General features: G+C 38.7%; 1 protein-coding gene across 1 annotated transcript in view; it reads left to right on the top strand.

The window, feature by feature from the left end:
• The window catches only part of nelfa (negative elongation factor complex member A), a 69,361-nt gene extending 50,303 nt beyond the window's left edge, over positions 1-19,058 (top strand). Inside the window, exons 3-11 of the mRNA XM_072575182.1 lie at positions 382-543; positions 4,251-4,337; positions 4,575-4,702; positions 5,867-5,936; positions 10,669-10,757; positions 11,342-11,453; positions 13,629-13,930; positions 15,395-15,494; positions 18,095-19,058. Of these exons, the coding sequence (XP_072431283.1) occupies positions 382-543; positions 4,251-4,337; positions 4,575-4,702; positions 5,867-5,936; positions 10,669-10,757; positions 11,342-11,453; positions 13,629-13,930; positions 15,395-15,494; positions 18,095-18,279 (1,235 nt within the window). The 3' untranslated portion in view covers positions 18,280-19,058. The remainder of the gene's footprint in view (positions 1-381; positions 544-4,250; positions 4,338-4,574; positions 4,703-5,866; positions 5,937-10,668; positions 10,758-11,341; positions 11,454-13,628; positions 13,931-15,394; positions 15,495-18,094) is intronic.
• Positions 19,059-20,810: the final 1,752 nt, after the last annotated feature.

The following is a 20,810-nucleotide window of genomic DNA, read 5'->3' on the forward strand; positions in this document are numbered from 1 at the left end:
ACTAGGACCTCTGGGCACAGCCCCTCAGTGAAAGGACGACCTTTTAGAACTGAGATGAGGAATTTCTTCAGCTAGAGGCTACTGAATATGTGGAACTCATTGCTGCAGAGGGCTGTGGAGGCCACGTCATTGTGTATTTAAGACATAAATAGGTTCTTGATTAGTCAGGGTTATGGGAAGAAGGCAGGAGAACGAGATTGAGAAACATATCAGCTATGATCGAATGGTGGAGCAGACTCAACAGGCTAAAGGCCTAATTGTGTTCCTATACCTTATGGGTTTTTTTTGTGTTGTACGTTTATGATTCTAATTCAAAATATTTTGTTTTTGACTAACACTGGGTCTTGTCTCCTTTATTTAGTATGTTTTCTTTCTAATCAGTTAATGAATGTGAAGCCTCTGCAATGTTGCCTTTGGAGTGCCAGTATTTGAATAAAAATGCCCTGACAACTCTTGTGGGACCACTCACCCCCCCAGTGAAGCATTTTCAGCTTAAGCGAAAACCCAAAAGTGCCACACTTCGAGCAGAACTGTTGCAAAAATGTAAGTGATTCAAGGAACAGAACTAATATAACACACACACACACACAACCTAGTTTTTAAGAGTGTCTAATGTTCTTTTACCCAGAATAGAATTGAAGCATAAAAACAAGAAGGCTTGAGGTTTGTTTTCATTCCTGAGCTAGAGATAGAATAAAATAAGTGAGAGTACTTGTTGCTATACTGCAATCTCTGATGAAAATGAATTTGTGAGGATGTTTGACAGGAGAATTATTGCTTTGATGTAATGCCTGCCAACTTTGAATAATCTGGCCAATTCACTACCTGAAGTGTTCTATAGACAAAGCCGGAAACTATTGTCCACTTAGCCTAACATCTGTCATAAGATTCTAGAATCCATTATTAAGGAGACTCTAGTATGATACCTAGAAAGCCTCGAAATTATTTCAGTACTCAGGCATAGTGAACATCTCTCTGTGAAAGAGACATGGTGTTGACCTAATCTGAGTATTTTTGACAAAGTAACATTCACTGCATGTAGCGAGAAATGGACAGATGTTTCATATTATTGTATTTAGAATTCTAAAAGGCAGTTGACAATGGATTGCATAAAATGTTAATACACCAGATATGAATATATGGTCTAGGAGTAACATTCACATAAGTAAAGGAATTGTTAGCCAATGGTAAGCAGACTGTAAAGTCTTTTACAGGTTAGCAAACTGTAACTAGTGGAGTACCACAGGTTTTAGTGCTGGGTCCTCAAATCTTTATAATTATGTAAATAATTTTGATAAGGGGACTGAATGCATGGCAGTTAATTTTGCAAATGAGAGCAAGATGAGGCGATGGTCTAGTCGTATTATCACTGGACTGTTAATCCAGAGAACCAGATAACATTTTGGGGACCCAGGTTTGAATCCTGCCATGCCAGATGGTGGAGTGTGACTTCAATAAATATTTGGAATTAAGAATCTAATTATGACCATGAATCCATTGTCGGAAAAACTCATCAGCTTCCCTAATGTACTTTAGGGAAAGAAACTGCCATCCTTACCTGGTCTGACCTACATGTGACTCTAAATTGCCCAATGGGCAATAACTGCTGCCTAGCCAGTGATGCCCTCATCCAATAAATGAATAAAGAAAAAAAAATCAGGAAGTAATTTGTCTAGGAGAGAGAATCTGCAAAGAGTTGCTAGTTAGGTAAGAGGTCAAAAATGTGGCACAGTTTTTTCATTCATAGGGTGTGAGCATTGCTGGCTGGGCCAGCATTTGTTGCCCATCCCTATTTGCTCTTGAGATGGGAGTGAGCTACTGCTTCGGACTGATGCAATCCGTTTGCTGCAGGTGGACCCACAATGCTGTTACGACAGGAGCTCCAGGATTTTGCCACAGTTTAATTTGGGTCAATGTGTGCTTGTCATTTTGGCAGGAAGAGTAGAACATCAGTATCTTCTGTAAATGGAGAGTGAGTGCAGATTGTGGTGGCATGGTGGCTCAGTGGTTAGCACTGCTGTCTCACAGCACCAGAGACCCAGGTTCGATTCCAGCCTCGGGCGACTGCCAGTGTGGAGTTTGCACATTCTCCCTGTGTCTGTGGTTTTCCTCCAGGTGATCCAGTTTCCTCCCACACTCCAAAGATGTGCCAGTCAGTTGAATTGACCATGCTAAATTACCCATACTATTAGGTGCATTAGTCGGAGGGAAATGGGTCTGGGTGGGTTACTCTGGGAGGGTTGGTATGGACTTGTTGGGCCAAAGGGCCTGTTTCCACAGTGTAGGTAATCCAATAGATAGATAGATTTTAGATATCCTGGTTCATGAATCTCTCAAAATTAGTGTGCAGATAGCATAAATGATTTGGAAGGTAGATTGAATGTTGTTGTTAATTACAAGAGAACACAATCTAGGAATAGAGAAGTTTTACTGCACTGCACTGCATTGCTGAGAGCATATCTGGTGTACTGTTTGCAGTTTGGTCTCCTTCTTTGAAACAAAATTATCGTAGCAGCTCAGAGAAGGTTCACTTGGTACATTCCTGAGATGAAGGGCTTATCTTACTAAGAAAGGTTAAACAGATTATGACTACATATATTGGAGTTTAGAAAATGAGAGTTGAGTGGATTGAAACATTTAAGATTTTGAGGGGAATGGATAGGATAGTTACTAGGAGGATGGTTCCTCTTCTGAGAGCAACTATAGCTAGGGGTTGTAGTTTAAAAATAAGAGATTTCACTTTTAAGATGGGGTTGAAGATTTTCTCTGAAGGGTAGAGGATGGAGATAGCAAAGGCTGGATCTTCAAATTAACTCAAACTGAGTTGAACTTTTTATGGACAAGAAAGTCCAGTGTTATGAAGTTTAGACAGGAAAATGGAACTGAGAATACAACCAGATCAGCTATGACTTTACTGAGTGGTAGCGCTTAAATGCTCAAATGGCCTACTCCCTCCTTCTAAGATGTGTTCGTCTACTTGGTAGTTAAAATCTCCATGCCAAGCTGTGAAACTGATTCCAGTAAATCTGATTATTTGCACGATAACATGCAAAAATAATGACCATAAAAAGCCATTAATGATTTTGGAAAGTAATTCTTGGACTGTTTATTTAATGTTCTGCAGAAAAGGGGACCTACTGCAATCTACACAATTCCAGCTCCAAATTGTGGTGGATCTATTCATGCATTCAGAGCAACTAGGAGTAAGCAATAAATGGACTTGATATGCTTAATAGCTACCTCCTGTGTTGTAATGATTAACCAATGTAGCTTTGGGTGTTGCTGGCTTGGCCAGCATTTATTGCCCAACCCAATTGGACAGTTAAGAGTCAACCACATTGCTGTGGGTCTGGAGTTGCATGCAGGCCAGACCAGGTAAGGATGGTAGTGTCTTTCCCTAAAGAATATTTGTGAACCAGATAAGGCTTTCCAACAATTGACAATGGATTGGTCATTAGATCCGTAATTCCAGATTTTTTTATTGAATTCAAATTCCACCATTTGCCATGGCAGGAATTGGGTCTCTGGATTAATGGTCCAGTGATAATACCAGTAGGCCATGGCATCCCCTTGCTCACTTCGCATCAAGTAAATAAAAAGGAGGTGGGTCACTTGAATGTGATGCTGCAGAGCTGACTGTGCTTACTGTACTGTACCCAAGTAACAATTGGCATTATCGGAGTGGAAGAAACGAAAATGAAAAAAAATTGGGGAAAAAATATTTTTGTTTTAAAAAGGCAGCCTGAGAAATGCTCCTTCGATAACTTTTAACATACAATGTACTATTTAGGTTAAAGGACAGAGTAGTTCTTTGTATTTACTGCTATTTTTGTATTTGCCTCTGTGAAAAATGATAAATTTTGTAGTCATGATTTGGAGGTGCCAGTGTTGGACTGGAATGTACAAAGTTAAAAATTGCACAATACCAGGTTATAGTCCAATAGGTTTATTTGGAAGTACTAGTTTTTGGACCATCTGATAAAGGAGCAGCACTCTGAAAGCTGGTGCTTTCAAATAAAGCTATTGGACTATGACGAATATTTTAACTAAATTTTGTGCAGTATTGTTTCTGTTTAGTGCATTAAGTTACTTCAGAGATAACCGGCCTTGGAGTTTTTATTTGAAATTATATTAACATTTTCAGGAATTTTTCAATTCTTCCATCCATAGGTAAAATGTCTGTCTCTATCTCTGATGTTTAACCTCCTTTAGGAAATAATTTCCAATAAATATATTTTATTGCTTTTCAGCAACAGAAACTGCACAGCAGCTCAAAAAGACCTCAGGAGTGCCTTTAGCCAAAGGGAGAGGTTTGGTTAAGAAGCTCGATACCACTAGTATGTTCTAATATTATTAGAGTATAGTTCAATTAATCGTCAATGTATTAATGTGTCTTGACAGATGTAAAACGTGAAAGTTTTATGCTAATTGTCTCAAGTAATTGTTTGAACATTTTATTATTGGAAAAAATGCCTGTTTTGCACCTAATGGTTAAGCTAAAAATTCTGCTTTTTTTTCCCTAAAAAATGAACTTGTGGCCTTCGTATGTTTATAACAACTATTTAACTACATAGCTCCCCTCAAAGGGATTCCAAAGCAAGCTCCCTTCCGGAGCCCCACTACTCCCAGTGTATTCAGTCCATCAACAAACAGAACACCAATGGCTGTTCGGACCCCTTTGCGCAAGGAGAGAGGTGTAAAGGTGAGATTAGTCAGTTGCAGAGTTTGTGTATTTCAACTATTTGGAGACTGTTAATAATGAGTTGAGGTATTTTGGCATTTTGAAGCTATGGTCTTGAATGTGACTTTATTCATTATCAGTTGCTCATTTTGTGGACATTGTATGGAGTGTTTATTTCCTGGAGGAATTAGTTTTGAGCAGCTGAGATTGCCACACTTTCAGGAATAATCTCATTTTATTTCTAAGTGAAAAATCAGTACCTTTGAATTAATGTATTTGTAAATGTTCTTTTTTTTGATGTAGAATTGGATTGAAATTTTGGGGGATTTTCTTCATTATTAAGAAGAACAGTGCTTAACAAATTAGTTTTGACATAAATCTGATATCTTTACACATGCTATCACCCATTTTGTTTCTCTCTCTCTCTCTCTGTCTCCACCCTCCCCCACCCCCCACCTCCAAACAAAGAGCAACAAAGTTTCCTAAGATGACAAGGCATTTATTTTGTAATTACAAGCTCTGTGGGAAAAACCTTAATTTTTACTTGGTCTCCTTTCTACAGCCCTATATGTTAATGCTAACCGAAAGTGTGTCTATGTCTGAGGAATAGTTGTTCATTACTGTCAGTGTGCTGAATTACAAAGATGCATAAATTGGAATGGGTAGAAGAAGTACTCCATCTGTCAAATTTTTGCCCACTCTCTTAATCTCTCTATTCCTTTCTATATTTTCTACCTCCATTTGACAACTTAATTTTCGATTTATCTTGGTCTTATCAGCAAAGTTAGCCCACCTTCAGTACCCAAATCCAAATCATAGTAACAGCGTAAACCATTCAGCTCCTCAAGCTTGTCCTGCTACGAACACGATCATGGCTGATCTGTGGCCTAACTCCATACATCTGCCTTTGGCTCATATCCCTTAATACCTTTTGATTGTTGATATAGATTGTAAATAGTTGAGGACTCAGCACTGATCCATGCAGTACTTCTACTTGTTCCTCAATGACTTCATTGCTGCTCTCAAATCTGTTGGCTGTATCATTTGAATAATATAAAAAGTGATTTCTGAACTTGGAAAATGTCAACATTTCTGACTGATGATATTTGATGTCTGATTTTGGATGAAATGTTGAGGTTGGATTCCCAAAAATAGTTACAATTTTATTGTTTTTTTTTGTTCTAGTTGCTGGATATATCAGAGCTGGATATGGTAGGTGCTGGTCGGGAAGCAAAAAGGAGAAGGAAGACATTAGGTTTGTAAAATCTGACTTTGTTGGTTATGGTTGAGGTGTGTGTGTGTATGTGTGTGTATATGTGTGGCAAAAGATTGTCTTCCTTGTCTCAACTGACATTGCTCTGACTTCGCTTGTGCATACAAATATGTGATGTGACATTGAGTGCCTATTCACATGTCAGTCGAGGAATGCAAATGATGAAGAACAAATGACAAACGATTCTGTTGTCATAGTCCAGAAGAACACCATAAGAATTGCTTTAAAAAGTGGTTGGTAGTACTTCCAGTGAGACATCTTTAACAAAGGGAAAAGGATTATATTATAAAATAAAACAGCATAGAAGCAGGCCTTTAGGCTGACCATGTCTATTCCAACCCAATAAACACCCACTACACAAATATTATTTAACTGCACTTGGTCCGTATCTTGCTGTGCCCTGACATTTTAAGATGCTTCTTAACTGTTGCCTCCACCATCCTCTTTGGGCAGCATGTTCTATTTTCTACCACTCTTGGATGAAGAAATGTTTCCTTGGATCGCCAGTCAACTACTTAACTCACCTAAAACTTATGTCTTCTGGTCTTAGACACGTCTTCTGTGTGGAAAAGGTTCTCATGATTTACCCTGTCTATGCCACTCATAATTTGGTACACCTCAATCAGATCACCCCTCAGCCTCCTCTATTCTAAGGCTGAAAACCCTGCCTATCCAGTCTCTCCTCCTGCTGAGACTTTTCATCCGAGGCAACTTCCTGATGAATCTTTTCTGCACTGTCTCCAGTGCAATCATGTCCTTCTGAGAGTGTGGTGACCAGAACTGCTCACAGTATTCTTTCTGAGGTATAATCAATGTTTTATAAAGTTGATATATGTTTGGCCCTTAGAACATAGAACAATACACACGTTAACGGGGCCTTTGGCCCACAAAACCTTATCCAAGGCTTGCCAAAGTGGGTGGGTCACGACCCCACGGCAATAGCAACTGTGGAGTTCTAAATTATAACAGCTACATTCCCCTCTAGCAGACAGTTCCTCACTTTTTCACAGGCTAACTTTCCCTCTTTGTTCCCACCTAGGGGGGTATAACAATTTTCAAACCTCAAAATGGCAAAAGGTTTTGGATATCTTTGTTTATAGCCACATTTGGGATCCATTATATCCCTTCTGTTGTAATTGCTGCTCGCTATCTACTGGCCCAAAACAGGATAAGTTTCGTGTTCTTGCTAAGGATTGCAAATCATTCTATGACCTTGTATTCCACACCTCTGATTTGTTTTTAGATCTACCTATTAATTTTCATCTTCTGCTATTCTGACTCTACCCCTTTCCCTTTTATTACTTCTGCTGTCCCCTACTGCCATACCAGTGACAGAGCCTTCAGTATCTGGAACTCTCTTGCTAGATCTGTTTCCAAGCCAATTTTTCCCTGCAATGTCTTTTGCTCTTCAGATGCTTCGTCAAGATGTGCCTGTTACCAGCCTTTCAAACTTTTCCCAATGATCCCCACAGCTTCTACTGATTGTCTCTCTCCTCCATTTTTTTCACCCCCACCTACTTCCTCATCACAAAATTGGGATCTTTCATTAAATTATAATCCAATAATTCAGATCCCCAGAGGAAGAGGAGCTGTTACGTAAGCATGTAATCATTCTACATGACTTTGTAACTTGACTTGTAATCAGTTGGACAATATACTTAAATTCTGGCTAAGATGCTCTGAACGTCTTGCTTCATTTTCTTAATGATATACTCAATATTTGGACTTTCCTTTTACGGAAATAATCTGTGATCCCTTTGTCAAAACATGCAATTGTAATTTTGTATTTAGTTATCTGAAGCAATTGTAAATCAACCTGAATCTTCCAAGATTGAAGAAAGTGTCTTTGCAGTTTCCTTTGACAAATTTTACAAATGATATTCCTGGCATCAGCATTCCAAATTTCTCATGACATTGAGTGACACAAGGCACTATGTAATAAGGCCCAGATATAACGATATATGTTGGAATCTTCCGTCAGTGATCGGATTAAAATGTGCTCATTTACCTTTTAGATGGCTTCTACATTGGGGATTCCTAAATGGGAACATCTTGTTACAAATATATATAGGAATCCTCTAATCCAGCAACAAAGGCAATCAATGTAGAAATTATACCCCTTTTGCTGTAGTCAGTGTGCTGCGGAGTTCAGAGGATTAAGGGGTAGGGTAAAGTGCAGCAGGATGAGGGAGATATGGGAGTCAGTTTGACAGTTAACCAGGAACTGTATTGAATTTCAATCTTCTAACATTTCTTGGGCAACTATTAACCATAAATGGGTTGGAACCTTCCAAAATCTCCACCTTTTTATGTATTCTTTGGATGTTCCCAGCCGCAGAGAAATTGCCCATTGAAAAATTTAATTTCTGGGCACTTCTCATGGAGACGCAGCATCAGTATTCCTCATGGTGCTGACATGCAATTCCAGTCTATGTTGTTCTTAAGCCTTTCTGGCCATTGGAATAGTGTCTCACTAGGTAAAAAGATGGCGTATTTAAAATCTGTAAAATTTATCACTAGTTAGTAGTTTGAGTTAAAATCCAGTCCAGACTCCTGTTTGCACTGTTCCTGTCTGAAAATAATTTGGGCATCTGAGCCATGTTCTTTTAGTTGCATGTGTTTATTCTTTCGACTCCAATTTACATTTGAGCTGATAAATCTCATGCTAAGAAAAACTGGCATTGAAAAGTAAGCGAGTTTTTTTTTGAGGTTCTATTTTCTCATAATAATTATAACATAGTAAGGGAAGCTGTATTTTGCATGTAAAATACCTGATGTCAAATTGACTGCTGATTATTCTGAGTGCCAAAATGAAAGAAGGACTGCTGTTTGTTTGTTCTGTTTTGCTTTATTACCTTAAACAATGACAGTAACAACTGCAAATCAGAATTCCAAATTCAGTAAGCTTATGTTTACAAGAATACTCAGTCAAGTTATGCAATATGGTTCCATGTGACATGTTTCTTATAAATGAGTTCAAAATTCAGAACTTTAGAACCACGGTGCACCATTTCAGTGAGACTATAGCAACAGTGGTTTATTCACTAATGCAGTTCTACTTTTTGATTCTATAGTCCACGTACATTAATGCCACACTATAGTACATTCCAATATACAATTAGTCATTAGCCATGTGACCTAAAAAATGCACTTCTCTCCATCTCAGTCAGTCGTGATGATTGAGTTGCATAGTAAATAGTCCACTTGGATTTTCAATCAATTTATACAATGAACAGTGACCAACTAGTATGCCGCCAGACCCTTAAAGACTTGGGTTCTTGTACTGAGCCTGCTTTATAGATATAGATATAGATATAGACAATAGGTGCAGGAATAGGCCATTCTGCCCTTCGAGCCTGCACCACCATTCAATATGATCATGGCTGATCATCCTTAATCAGTATCCTGTTCCTGCCTTATCTCCATAACCGTTGATTCCACTATCCTTGAGAGCTCTATCCAACTCTTTCTTAGATGAATCCAGAGACTGGGCCTCCACTGCCTCTGGGGCAGAGCATTCCACACAGCCACCACTCTCTCTGGATGAAGAGGTTTCTCCTCATCTCTGTCCTAGATGGTCTACTCCGTATTTTTAAGCTGTGTCCTCTGGTTCGACACTCACCCATCAGCGGAAACATGTTTCCTGCCTCCACAGTGTCCAATCCTTGAATAATCTTGTATGTCTCAATCAGATCCCCTCTGTCTTCTAAATTCGAGGGTATACAAGCCCAGTCGCTCCAGTCTTTCATTGTAAGGTAGTCCCGCCATTCCAGGAATTGACCTCGTGAACCTACACTGCACTCCCTCAATAGCCAGAATGTCTTTCCTCAAATTTGGAGACCAGAACTGTACACAGTACTCCAGGTGTGGTCTCACCAGGGCCCTGTACAGCTGCAAAAGGGCCTCTTTGCTTCTATACTCAATCCCTCTTGTTATGAAGGCCAGCATGCTATTAGCTTCCTTCACTACCTGCATACTTACCTTCATTGACTGGTGTACAAGAACACCCAGATATCTCTGTACTGCCCCTTTACCTAAATTGATTCTATTTAGGTAGTAATCTGCCTTCCTGTTCTTGCCACCAAAGTGGATAACCATATATTTATCCACATTAAACTGCATCTGCCATGCATCTGATCACTCACCTAACCTGTCCAGGTCACCCTGTAATCTCTTAACATCCTCCTCACATTTCACCCTGTCACCCAGCTTAGTATCATCAGCAAATTTGCTAATGTTATTACTCATACCATCTTGTGAAGTATGCCTATTGAGCAGGATTGAATGATGTTTCAATTTAGTGTGTTGATCCCACAAACAGAAAGGTTATAATGTAATAAATAGGTAGTGTGAACTTGCAATATTATAAAAGTGATTTCTATTTGTTATCACATATTCAGCACAATGAATAAACTTTTTAAACTCCTTATTCCTCCTCCCATCCTGCTATAAAAACTCTATTCCGTACAGTAGTAAAATAATATCATTTGGGACTGGAGAATCACCTTGTTTCTCAAATACTAAATCAGTAAATGAGATTCTGCTGTTGCTTGGATAATTTTGTTTTTCCACTTGTAGGTAATCCAATATACAAATGTTTTATCATTTCAGAACTGTCAATGTTTATTTGAATCTTCAGAAGCTTTTTAAAAATGTTTTACAAGTGAATACACTTGAGTCAAAACTCTGACCGAATATTTATTTTTAAATATAGATGCAGAAGTCACAGAGAAACCTGCCAAAGAAGAAACAGTTGTTGATAGTGTCACACCAGATTATGCTGTTGGACTAGTCTCTACGCAGGTAAATATGTCTATGGTTCAAGTGTTATTCTAACATGTTAAGTTTTTAAATCGTAGTTAATTGATATAAAGTAGATTTAGTGAGTGAATCATTTTTGAAAAACAATTAATTGTTTGACTTGAAGTTTAGTTTGCAGTAGTTTAATGTTGTATCAAACTGCTGAAGGGATCTCAGCAATAAGAAAATCTTAATTGCGATCTTGAATTTAGAAAACGCTAAACTTTTCAGAATTCTGTTGCCAGCTAAAATTATTTCTAAAGCTATTTAAAGAAGGTTGGATATTTTTCAGGGAGACGATCAGGCCTATGTTTTGTCTAGAATGCTTGTTGTAAGAAATTATAGCACCTGTTAGATATCTTAATGCTGTGTAATGATTTGCAAAGAATCTAGTCAGTTGCTGAATTGAAATGATGAGCAAGTTGAAACATTGGAAGAATCCTTGATCTGTTGCTGTTTAATTTCATTGGATAGGACCTTAAAAACTGTCAATATATAGTAAATTCTTAATTAACTGTGCATTCATAAAAGCGTCTATTCCTTAATGATCGGTGTTGTCACTCTCTCATTTTCCTTTGTCTTTTCAGAAACTTGGTGCTTTGAATAATGATAACGCACTACCATCTACTAGTTACTTGCCTGCTACACCAAGTATGGTGCCATCATCTTCCTACATTCCCAGCTCTGAAACACCACAAGGTAAATGCTGACTGACTTGTAGGAAATGGTGATTCTTGATTTGATTTCTTCCTCTAGAGAAATGCATCCAGATGCACAAATTTCCAGAAAAAAAATGCTTCATTAATAGAAGAGGGAGTACAGTGGGCTGGTGAGACAGCAGTCTGTATTTGAAACCATTTGTTCTTAAAAATGTTTAATTCTATTGATAATGTTAAAATCATATTGGCGAAGGCATTTTTCGCATAAACCATCAGTTCTCTGAAGTGATTTGCTTCCATATTTTGTGAATTGTATAATATCTTAATTGTACTGAAAGCAGCAGCTGTCACATAAGCTTATTTAAAAGACCTATTAATATACAGCCATATTATTTTAATTAGTAATCCAATGGTCTGACTAATAATCAAAAAAGTGAACTTCAATGTCTACTATTTGAGAATGTGATTCCAAGTTTTTAAAAATATAATGCATTCATTTTTGCTTATGAAATTGGCACTGGATTTTTAATCAGCAAGGCAATCAAAGATTGAGGGATAGATGGCAGGGAGAAGGCAGGAAACGGGAGTTAAGGATTAAAAGATGAGCTCTGATCTCATGGAATAGTGGACCAGATGTGATAAGCCAAATGGCCTACACCCGATCCGGTGTCGTGTGGTCTACTTTTGTCATCTCCAAACTTGGCAATAGTACATTCACTGGTGTCATCCAAGTAATTAATATCTATTGTAAATAATTATTGCCCTTGTACTGATTCCTGTGGCACTCCACTAGTTACAGGCTGCTACCCTTAAACTGAACTCCTTATTCCAACTCTGTCTCTTCTACTAGTCAGTCAATTCTCTGTCTGTGCTAAGTACTATCCTCATGCCATGAGCTCTCACCTTACTAAATAACTTTATATATAAATGTAAATAGGTTTATATCCATGTATATTACATCTACTGATCAATTATATCCTTCTTGCTACCTTTTCAGAGCATTCTAATTTTTTTTCCAGGCATGATATCCCGTTCTTGAAGCCTTCATACTGACTCTGCTTGATTATATTGCATTTCTAAATACTCTGTAATTATATCCTTTAAAGTCTGTAATTGTTCTTCCAATGACAGATGCTAAGCTAAATTACCTGTTTTCCTTTTGTCTCTTTCTCCACCCCCCCCTTTTTTTTTTGAATAAGGATGTTACACTGGTACTTTTCCAATCTCCTGGAACTTGTGCACAATCCCAGAAAATTGCGACCAGAAGATCAACTATTGCTATAACTACTTCCTTTAATATCCTGGGGATGAAAACTGTTGCGTCCAGGGTACTTATCTGCCTTTAGATTGTGAACAGAAAAAGATTAGTGAAGACAAATGCAAGTCCCTTACATCAGAAACTGGAGATGTTATATGCAAAAAGAGATTGCAGATGAATTAAACACATACGTTGGTTTTTTTCTTCACAATGTCCCAGAAATGTTGAGGAACAAGCTCTAATGACACTGGAGAGAATCAGTATTAAGACTCAGCAGTTAGCAGTTTCCTGGCTTTTCCTTACAGCCTTTAAAGTAATGGCACCACATTAGCCAAACTCCGGTCTTCCAGCACCTCTCCTGTGGTTGTCGATAATATGGATGTCTCAGCAAGGGGCTCAGTAATCTCTTTCCTAGCTTTCCACAAAGCTTTGAGAAGCACTTGATCAGGTCCAGGGGAATTATCTACCTTTTTATGCCTTTTAAGAATTATCTACCTTTTAAGACCTTCAGCACCTCCTCTTCTGTAATATGGACACTTTTCAAGCTATGACTATTTATTTTTCAAAGTTCTTTATATTCCGTGTGCTTCTCGCCAATAAATGCTCGGTCTGGATCAATAACACCAGGATAGACCAGTTGACCCAATGACCCTTTTTGGTTTGGCAACATTCTATGTCAGAGCCTGTAATTTGATGCAAAAATATGCAAAGGAATTAGAATTTAATGGTAATGAAATATACTTTTTAAAATTTGCATCAACATGGCTTTGAAACTTGCACAGTTAGTAAGAATAATGGGATCGCATTTCTTTCAAAACCAAGGTTAGCCAAAGTTGCTTTTTACAGAATCTAGGAATATTAATAGCACATAAGTATAAGATTATTGGAGATGGTGGCTTTGCATTATACCTAAATCTATCTTCTCCCCCTCTTCTTGACACCACAATGAATATGCAGCCAATACAGTTGGATCAGTTCGGGAGGCTTTACAGACAAATAGACTGCCAGAAGAATCAGCAGCGCCTACCTCCAATCTACCTGGCCAGTTCAAACAAAGACCACCAATTTATAACAGTAGCTCAACTACATCATCTACCTCGACCACCACTGCCCCAGGTACTGCACCTGTCACTACAACAACACCAACAACACCTGTACAGCAGCAGACCCAGCCTCAACAGCAGACCCAACAGCAAACCCAACAGCAGACGCAGCCACTGCAGCAACAGCAGCAACCTCGCAAGAGTCTATCACTTACAGTAAGTAGAATTTACAGTATGCAATGTTTTGAAGCCACTGATCAAGTTAAGTGTGAAGTCTCCATGTCGAACTGGGTATTGCTATTATTGCATTTGGAAAATCCACCTATGAGTCTCTGATATATCCTTTACAAGGACAACTCTTGGTTGTCTAATAGATGTTAGGTTGCATGTGACATTTATACAGTACTGTACTTTAACTTTGTGCAGGACATGTTTACTCCATGGATCATTGGATATACTTGATCCAGGTTGCCAGATTAATTTTGTTTATTGTCACTTGTTCACTCATAAAGTCACTTCTTCTTGAAATAATTTTGCTGTTTTAAAGCACTGCTTGTAGACCAGGAAGCTTGGAAGTTTTCTTCAGTCAAAACTTTGGTCTCTTTTTCTGCTGATTGTGGCCTGTCCTCACTATTAAGTCTGGCTGATCTTCAGCTGCCACTAATTTCTGACTCATCCCTGCAACTTACACACCTATTGCCCATCTATTCATTAACAATGTTCTAATCTTTCCTTCAGTCCTCCTCAGTGGTGAGCAATAATAAATGTTTGGTCCCATGAGAATCAGACTCTGGGTTTAGTCCAGGCATTGCACACATTTACATGAAAAGTGTTACACTGCTTGTTGGATGTGAAAATATGTAAAGACCTTGATCTTTCCCAATTGACAAGGATCAGATGGCTTCCTGTTTTTGACAATCCCTGGATGTGAAACAGAAGTAAGCAATGATAATAGGTAATTTTGTTTAACCTTAACCTTAGCATTCTTGTGCTTTCTAGAACATTTCCAAGTGTGACCATGTCCTCTATCATTGTGACTGCTTTGTAGAAGATTCTGGATTAGTGGTGCTGGAAGAGCACAGCAGTTCAGGCAGCATCCAAGTAGCTTCGAAATCGACGTTTCGGGCAAAAGCCCTTCGCCCTGATGAAGGGCTTTTGCCCGAAACGTCGATTTCGAAGCTACTTGGATGCTGCCTGAACTGCTGCGCTCTTCCAGCACCACTAATCCAGAATCTGGTTTCCAGCATCTGCAGTCATTGTTTTTACCTCGCGGATATGTAGAAGAGGCTTGTTAGGGAGATTGAAAAGTAGCTAGTTTTAATTCATACAAATGTAAATTAGATTTTCAGAAAATAATATTTGGGATACACTACATACATAATTTGAGTCTTTATGTTAAATGTAGAATATTTGGAAGGAGCAAATTGGAGATTTTGTGTGTTTTTTTTGGTCTTCCCTATTCTGGTGTTCCATCATGTCTGGATCTGTTGCAGACTAATTCAGAAAGAGCGATTGATGTGATTAGTAAACAATTCTAACAATATATCTTGCAACCCCCAAAATATAGCTGGCAATCCAGTTGGATCTTAATTTTTGTTTTGTTCCTTACTAGTTATTTTGTTGACATATGTTATAGGCTTATGTAGTTATTTTCATGTTTGCTCTCTTTGCATTTTACAGAGAGACCAAATGTATGCAGCCCAAGAAATGTTCAAGACTGCCAACAAGGTTACTCGACCAGAGAAGGCCCTTATACTTGGCTTTATGGCTGGGTCAAGAGGTATATTGTAACATTTCATTCTGTTCTCACCACTTGCATATGTTGACTCCTGCCATACATTTACAGGTCTCCCCTTTGAATTTTATTATTCAGTATTGGCTGGCAAGTTAAATACTGTGAGAAATAGGAGTGCTAAGTACATGTGTGAAGTTATCCATTTTGAATGCAGAGAAACTTCAGAATGCTTTAGTGCAGTGGGATCTTGGTGTCTTTGTACATTGCAGAAAACTAGTGAAGCAGGTAATTAGGAAGAAAAATTGAATTTTGGTATTCGTTGCTAAGGGAATAGAGTATAAAAATAAGGAAATGCACAAAGCATTACTGAGACTGCACCTGGCGTATTGAGTGCGGCACAATTCTGATCGTTATACTTGAGAAAGGATATTATTGCATTGGAGGCATTTCAGTGTAGTTTGGTAAATTCATTCCAGAATTGAGGATTTGTCTAATGAAGAGAGATTGAGCAGTTTACGATTACTTTCTGGAGCTTGGATGAGAGGAGATCTAATTGAGATATATAAGATGCTAAAGTAGACATAGAGAAGATGTTTCCTAATGAGGCAATCGAGAATAAAAGGTCATAGTTTTTGGATATGGATAGCAGATTTTTATCAAAGAAATTAACATTTTTTAAAAAATTATTTCTGTCGGTGTTCTGAATCTTTGTAATTCATTACCTAGTGTGGTGGATGCCAAGACGCTGAATAAATTTGAGGAGAAAGATAGATTTTTAAATTAGTAACAGGTTGAAGGGTAATGGAAAGGGGGGGGATATTGAGGCCAACATGAGATCAGACCAGATGGATACACCCCAGAGTTCTCAAGGAGATAGCTGAGGAGATTGAGGAGGTATTAGTGGTGATCTTTCAGGAATCAGTAGGATCAGGAGGGTCCCAGAGGACTAGAAAATGCCTAATGTAACACTTCTGTTTAAAAAGGAAGGGAAGCAGGAGACCTGAAACCATAGGCTGGTTAGCCTGACCTCAGTCATTGGTAAGATTTTAGGTTCCATTATTAAGAATGAGATTGTGGAGTACTTGGAAGTGCATGGCAAAATAGATCTGAGTCAGCATAACTTTTTCACAGTGAGGTGTTGCCTGACAATCTGTAAGAAGTCTTTGAGGAGGTAATGAGCAAGTAAACAAAGGAGAGCCAGTGCATGTGATCTATTTGGATTTCCAGAAGGCCTTTGACAAGGTGCTGCACAGGAGGCTGCTAAATAAGATAAGAGCTGATGGTTTTATGGCCAAGGTACTGACAAGAATAGAGGATTGGCTAATTGGCAGAAGGCAGTAGTAGAGGTGAAGGGTTTTTTTCAGAATGGTAGCCAGTGATGAGTGGTGTTCTGCAGGAGTCCGTGTTGTGACTGTAACGATTCACATTAGACATTGGATGAAAGAACTGAGGGCATTATTGCTAAGTTTGCAGATGACACAAAGATAGGTGGAGGGACGGGTAGTGTTTAGGAGGCAGGAAGGCTGCAGAAGGACATGGACAGTTTAAGAGAGTGGGCAAAGAAATGGTGATTGGGAAATTGTGATGTTGTGTACTTTAGTGAGAAGAGGGGCATAGGCTTCAGAAATCTGAAGCACAAAGGAGTCCTCATTCAGGATTCTGTTAAGGTCAGCATGTAGGTTTATTTGGTAGTTAAGAAGGCAAGTGCAATGGTCGTATTCATTTCAAAAGAGCTAGAACATAAGAGAAGAGATGGACTGCTGAGGCTGTATAAGGTTCTAGTCAGACTGCATTTGGAATATTGTGAGCAGTTCTGCATCTAAGGAAGTATATGCTGGTATTGAAGAGGGTCCATAGAAGATTTACAAGATTGATGAACATCTTATAAAATGAGAAGCAGTTGAGGACTCCAGGTCTGTACTTGATAAGAGTTTAGAAGGATGACAGGGGGATCTAATTGAAACTTACTGCATACTGAGAGGCCTGAATAGAATGAACATGGAGGTGAGATTTCCACTAGTGGGAGAGACTAGGACCTGAACGCATAGCCTTCCGAGTGAAGAAATTACCCGTTAGAACTGAGATGAGGAGGAATCTCTTCAGTCAGAGGGTGGTGAGTCTGTGGAACTCATTGCCACGTAAGGTTGTGGAGGCCAAGTCATTGAGTGTATTTAAGAAAGGGATAGATTCTTGGTCAGTAAGGGGATCAAGGAATACAGTGAGAAGGCAGGAGAGTGGAGTTGAGAAAGATATTGGCCATGATTGGATTGGGGAGTAGACCTGATGGGCTGAGTTGTCTGTTTCTGCCACTTCTCCCAACTCTCTGACCTCTATTAGTTCACCAATTCTTTCTATTGGTGGAAGTCCCATTCCCATTTCTCTGCCCCTCAATATATTCACTGGAAATGTATGTTTATTTTTCCCTTGTATATTTTTCCCCCTTGTATAAGTGTAACAAGGTGGATGAATGAATGGAGGGAGGAAAGAAGGTTACATGACGTTGAATGTATTTCTAGTTTCACATTGGAGGAAAATAGTTAAAGATGTAACAACTGACCCACAAAATGTACGACATGAGTGCTATTTTTGTTAATATTCTACTTCTGGATCATTTATTATGTAAAATTCTCATTTTATTCCTTCAGAAAACCCATGTCCAGAGCAGGGTGATATCATTCAAATCAAACTGAGTGAACATACAGAAGTTCTACCGAAGGCAGATGGCACAGGCAGCACCACAATGCTGGTGGATACTGTCTTTGAAATGAACTATGCCACAGGCCAATGGACCAGACTGAAGAAGTACAAGCCTATCACAAATGTGTCCTGAGAGTTCACAAGGACCTCGAAATTGTGGACCAAATCCAATGTTACCTTGATTGCCACTGACCTGAGCTTCAATGATTGTATTTACAGCCAGTTCTAAAACATTTGCAGGGGACATCTATTTAACAGATTGTGATGCAGAATTTAGGGCTGCCAGAGAGTGGGATGAAATGAATAGAGAAATGATTTCCTGCAATTAGTGTGTTTTTCTATCTCCTGTGGTGTCAATGTCTTTTTAATGATGGTCCAGTCTCCAGCTACACTGACAACTTCAACATGAAAACTCTTTGATTTGTGGAAAGCATGTGGACCCTAGTTACAGCTGAAAGGAGAACCACGTGACCACAACCTTGAGTTGGTTTGTCATTTCTGAAATACCAAGGGGAAATCATTTAGCAGCTTAGATTTGGTTCACTTTTAATTGTGGGTTTGAACTGGAGAGCATTGGAAAGCCAGATATCCTGGTATCTGTTGCCTTCACTGAGTAACATAATCAGTTTTTGTAAAGTATTTGTTGCAGAGGCAGCATGATTTAACAACACTTTTTTCTATTTTTTGTACAGTCGTAAAGATTCTAGGTTTTTCTTTCGCGTGCGCTCTCGTACAGTGTAAGATGTAAAATAATTAGATTTTCTATGGAAAATAAGTGCAGATTAAAGACTGCACAGCCATAATTGGTTTTCCTGTGTTTAGGCAGCTGGTTGAACTGTCAATGCTTAAGGGACGGCAGTGCTTTTACTGAACATACAGTACCAAGCACAATAAAATTACAATGTAACTGGAGTCACATTTTTTGATTCTTTTATTAAGTAGGAATGCACTCCTAATATGTTCAGAATTTTCTTCAAAGAGAGTGCACAGTTTGCAATGTTCATTGTTTAACGCTGTGAGACACTAGCAGCAGTAAAGTTTGATCATCTGTTTTTCTTGTAAGCACTGTTAAACATCTATCTGAATTCAGTTGTCACTTGGTGGATGAGATTGGCTGGATTGCTGGTTTGCAATGCAGAGTGGCACCAGCAGCATGGGATCATTTCCTGGACTGGCTGAGGTCATCATGAAGGTCTCATGTTCTCAACCTTTCCTTTCACCTGAGGTGTGCTGATACTCCGGTTAAACCACCATCGATCGTCTCTAATGAGGGAGCAACCCATGGCATTATGGCAATTTTACTTGCCTTACTTTATCTATCTTATTTTGTGGAAGCTGTACAAACTGTAACAAAGCAAAATGCTGCAAATGCCTGAAATCTGAAATTATTATTTTTAATTGTTGAATGTGATGTGGATGTCACTGGTTAGGTCAGCAAAAGGTTAATTGCAAGAAAAGAATTAAAGGATGAGAGGAAAAGTACAAATGTAAAAACAGAAAGCATAAGTTTCTAAGGTATCTAAAAATGTAGACTAAATAACATGCGTTAATTCTCTAGACAGTGAGAATGAGGAAGTAATAGTTGATGAGAAAATGGCAGATGAAATAAGCAAACGTTTTATTACTTTCTTCACTGGAGGACAGAAAAAAACATTTTAGCAATACATGGACATTGGAAGGGAGAGAAGAACTTGGTGGAGTTAAAGGCATTAGAGAAACAGTTCTGTGAAAATTGATGGAACTGTGGGTTGACAGGACCTCCAGTTCAGATGGACCTAATTTTTGAGTCCTGAGAGATGGATAATGAAAGAGTGAACATGTTGGTGTTAGTTTTCAAAAGTTCACTAGATTCTGGGAAGGTTCCATCACCCTGGAAAGTAGCAAATATAACTCCTATAAGAAAGGAAGGAGGCAGAAAAACAGAAATTTATAGTCTAAAGAGGTCACGTAAAGCATGTGGAAGTTGTTAGCTTTCATGATTAAGGGGTTTATACTTGGGCACTTAGAACATCTCAAGATAATCGGGAAGAATCATCATGGTTTTGCGAAAAGGAATGTTTGACCAATTTATTGAGACTTCTTTGAAGGAGTGACATGTGCTGTGGATAAAGGGGAGCCTCTACACCTGCTGTACTTCGATTTCTAGAGGTCAAGACTATAACTAGTATCAAGGCTTCGATAAAGTTAACGTTTCAGATGACAATAAAGAATTGGGAATGTATGTGAAGACCTCATAAGGAAGTTGCAGGCAGACATAGAAACTGTGTGTGGAAAAAAATCTGGCAAATGAAGATTGAGAAAATGTGAAGTTCACTTTGGCTGCAATAATTAAAAAGCAGAATATTGCTTAGATGGTGGTTGGCTGTGTGACCTGACTTCAGAGATGCAGAGGGGTCTAGTTAGTATGCAAGTGCATCAATTAATTATGGAGACTAACGGGAGGCTGCGCTTCTGTTATGGAAGAAATATGGGAAGGATGTTCTGCCTCTGTTATATAGGACCTTGGTGTAACATAACTTTGAATACACTGGAGTTTCAGTCTTATTTACCCAACCATGTGATTAGTTTTGGGGCTATTCAGAGAAGGCTTACTAGATCAATGCCTGGAATAAATGAGTTGACTTCTGAGGAAAGGTTGGACAGGCTGGGCTTGTTTGTACTGGG

The sequence above is a fragment of the Chiloscyllium punctatum genome, chromosome 1 (genome assembly GCF_047496795.1).
Source record: "Chiloscyllium punctatum isolate Juve2018m chromosome 1, sChiPun1.3, whole genome shotgun sequence".
Classification (NCBI taxonomy): Eukaryota; Metazoa; Chordata; class Chondrichthyes; order Orectolobiformes; family Hemiscylliidae; genus Chiloscyllium; species Chiloscyllium punctatum.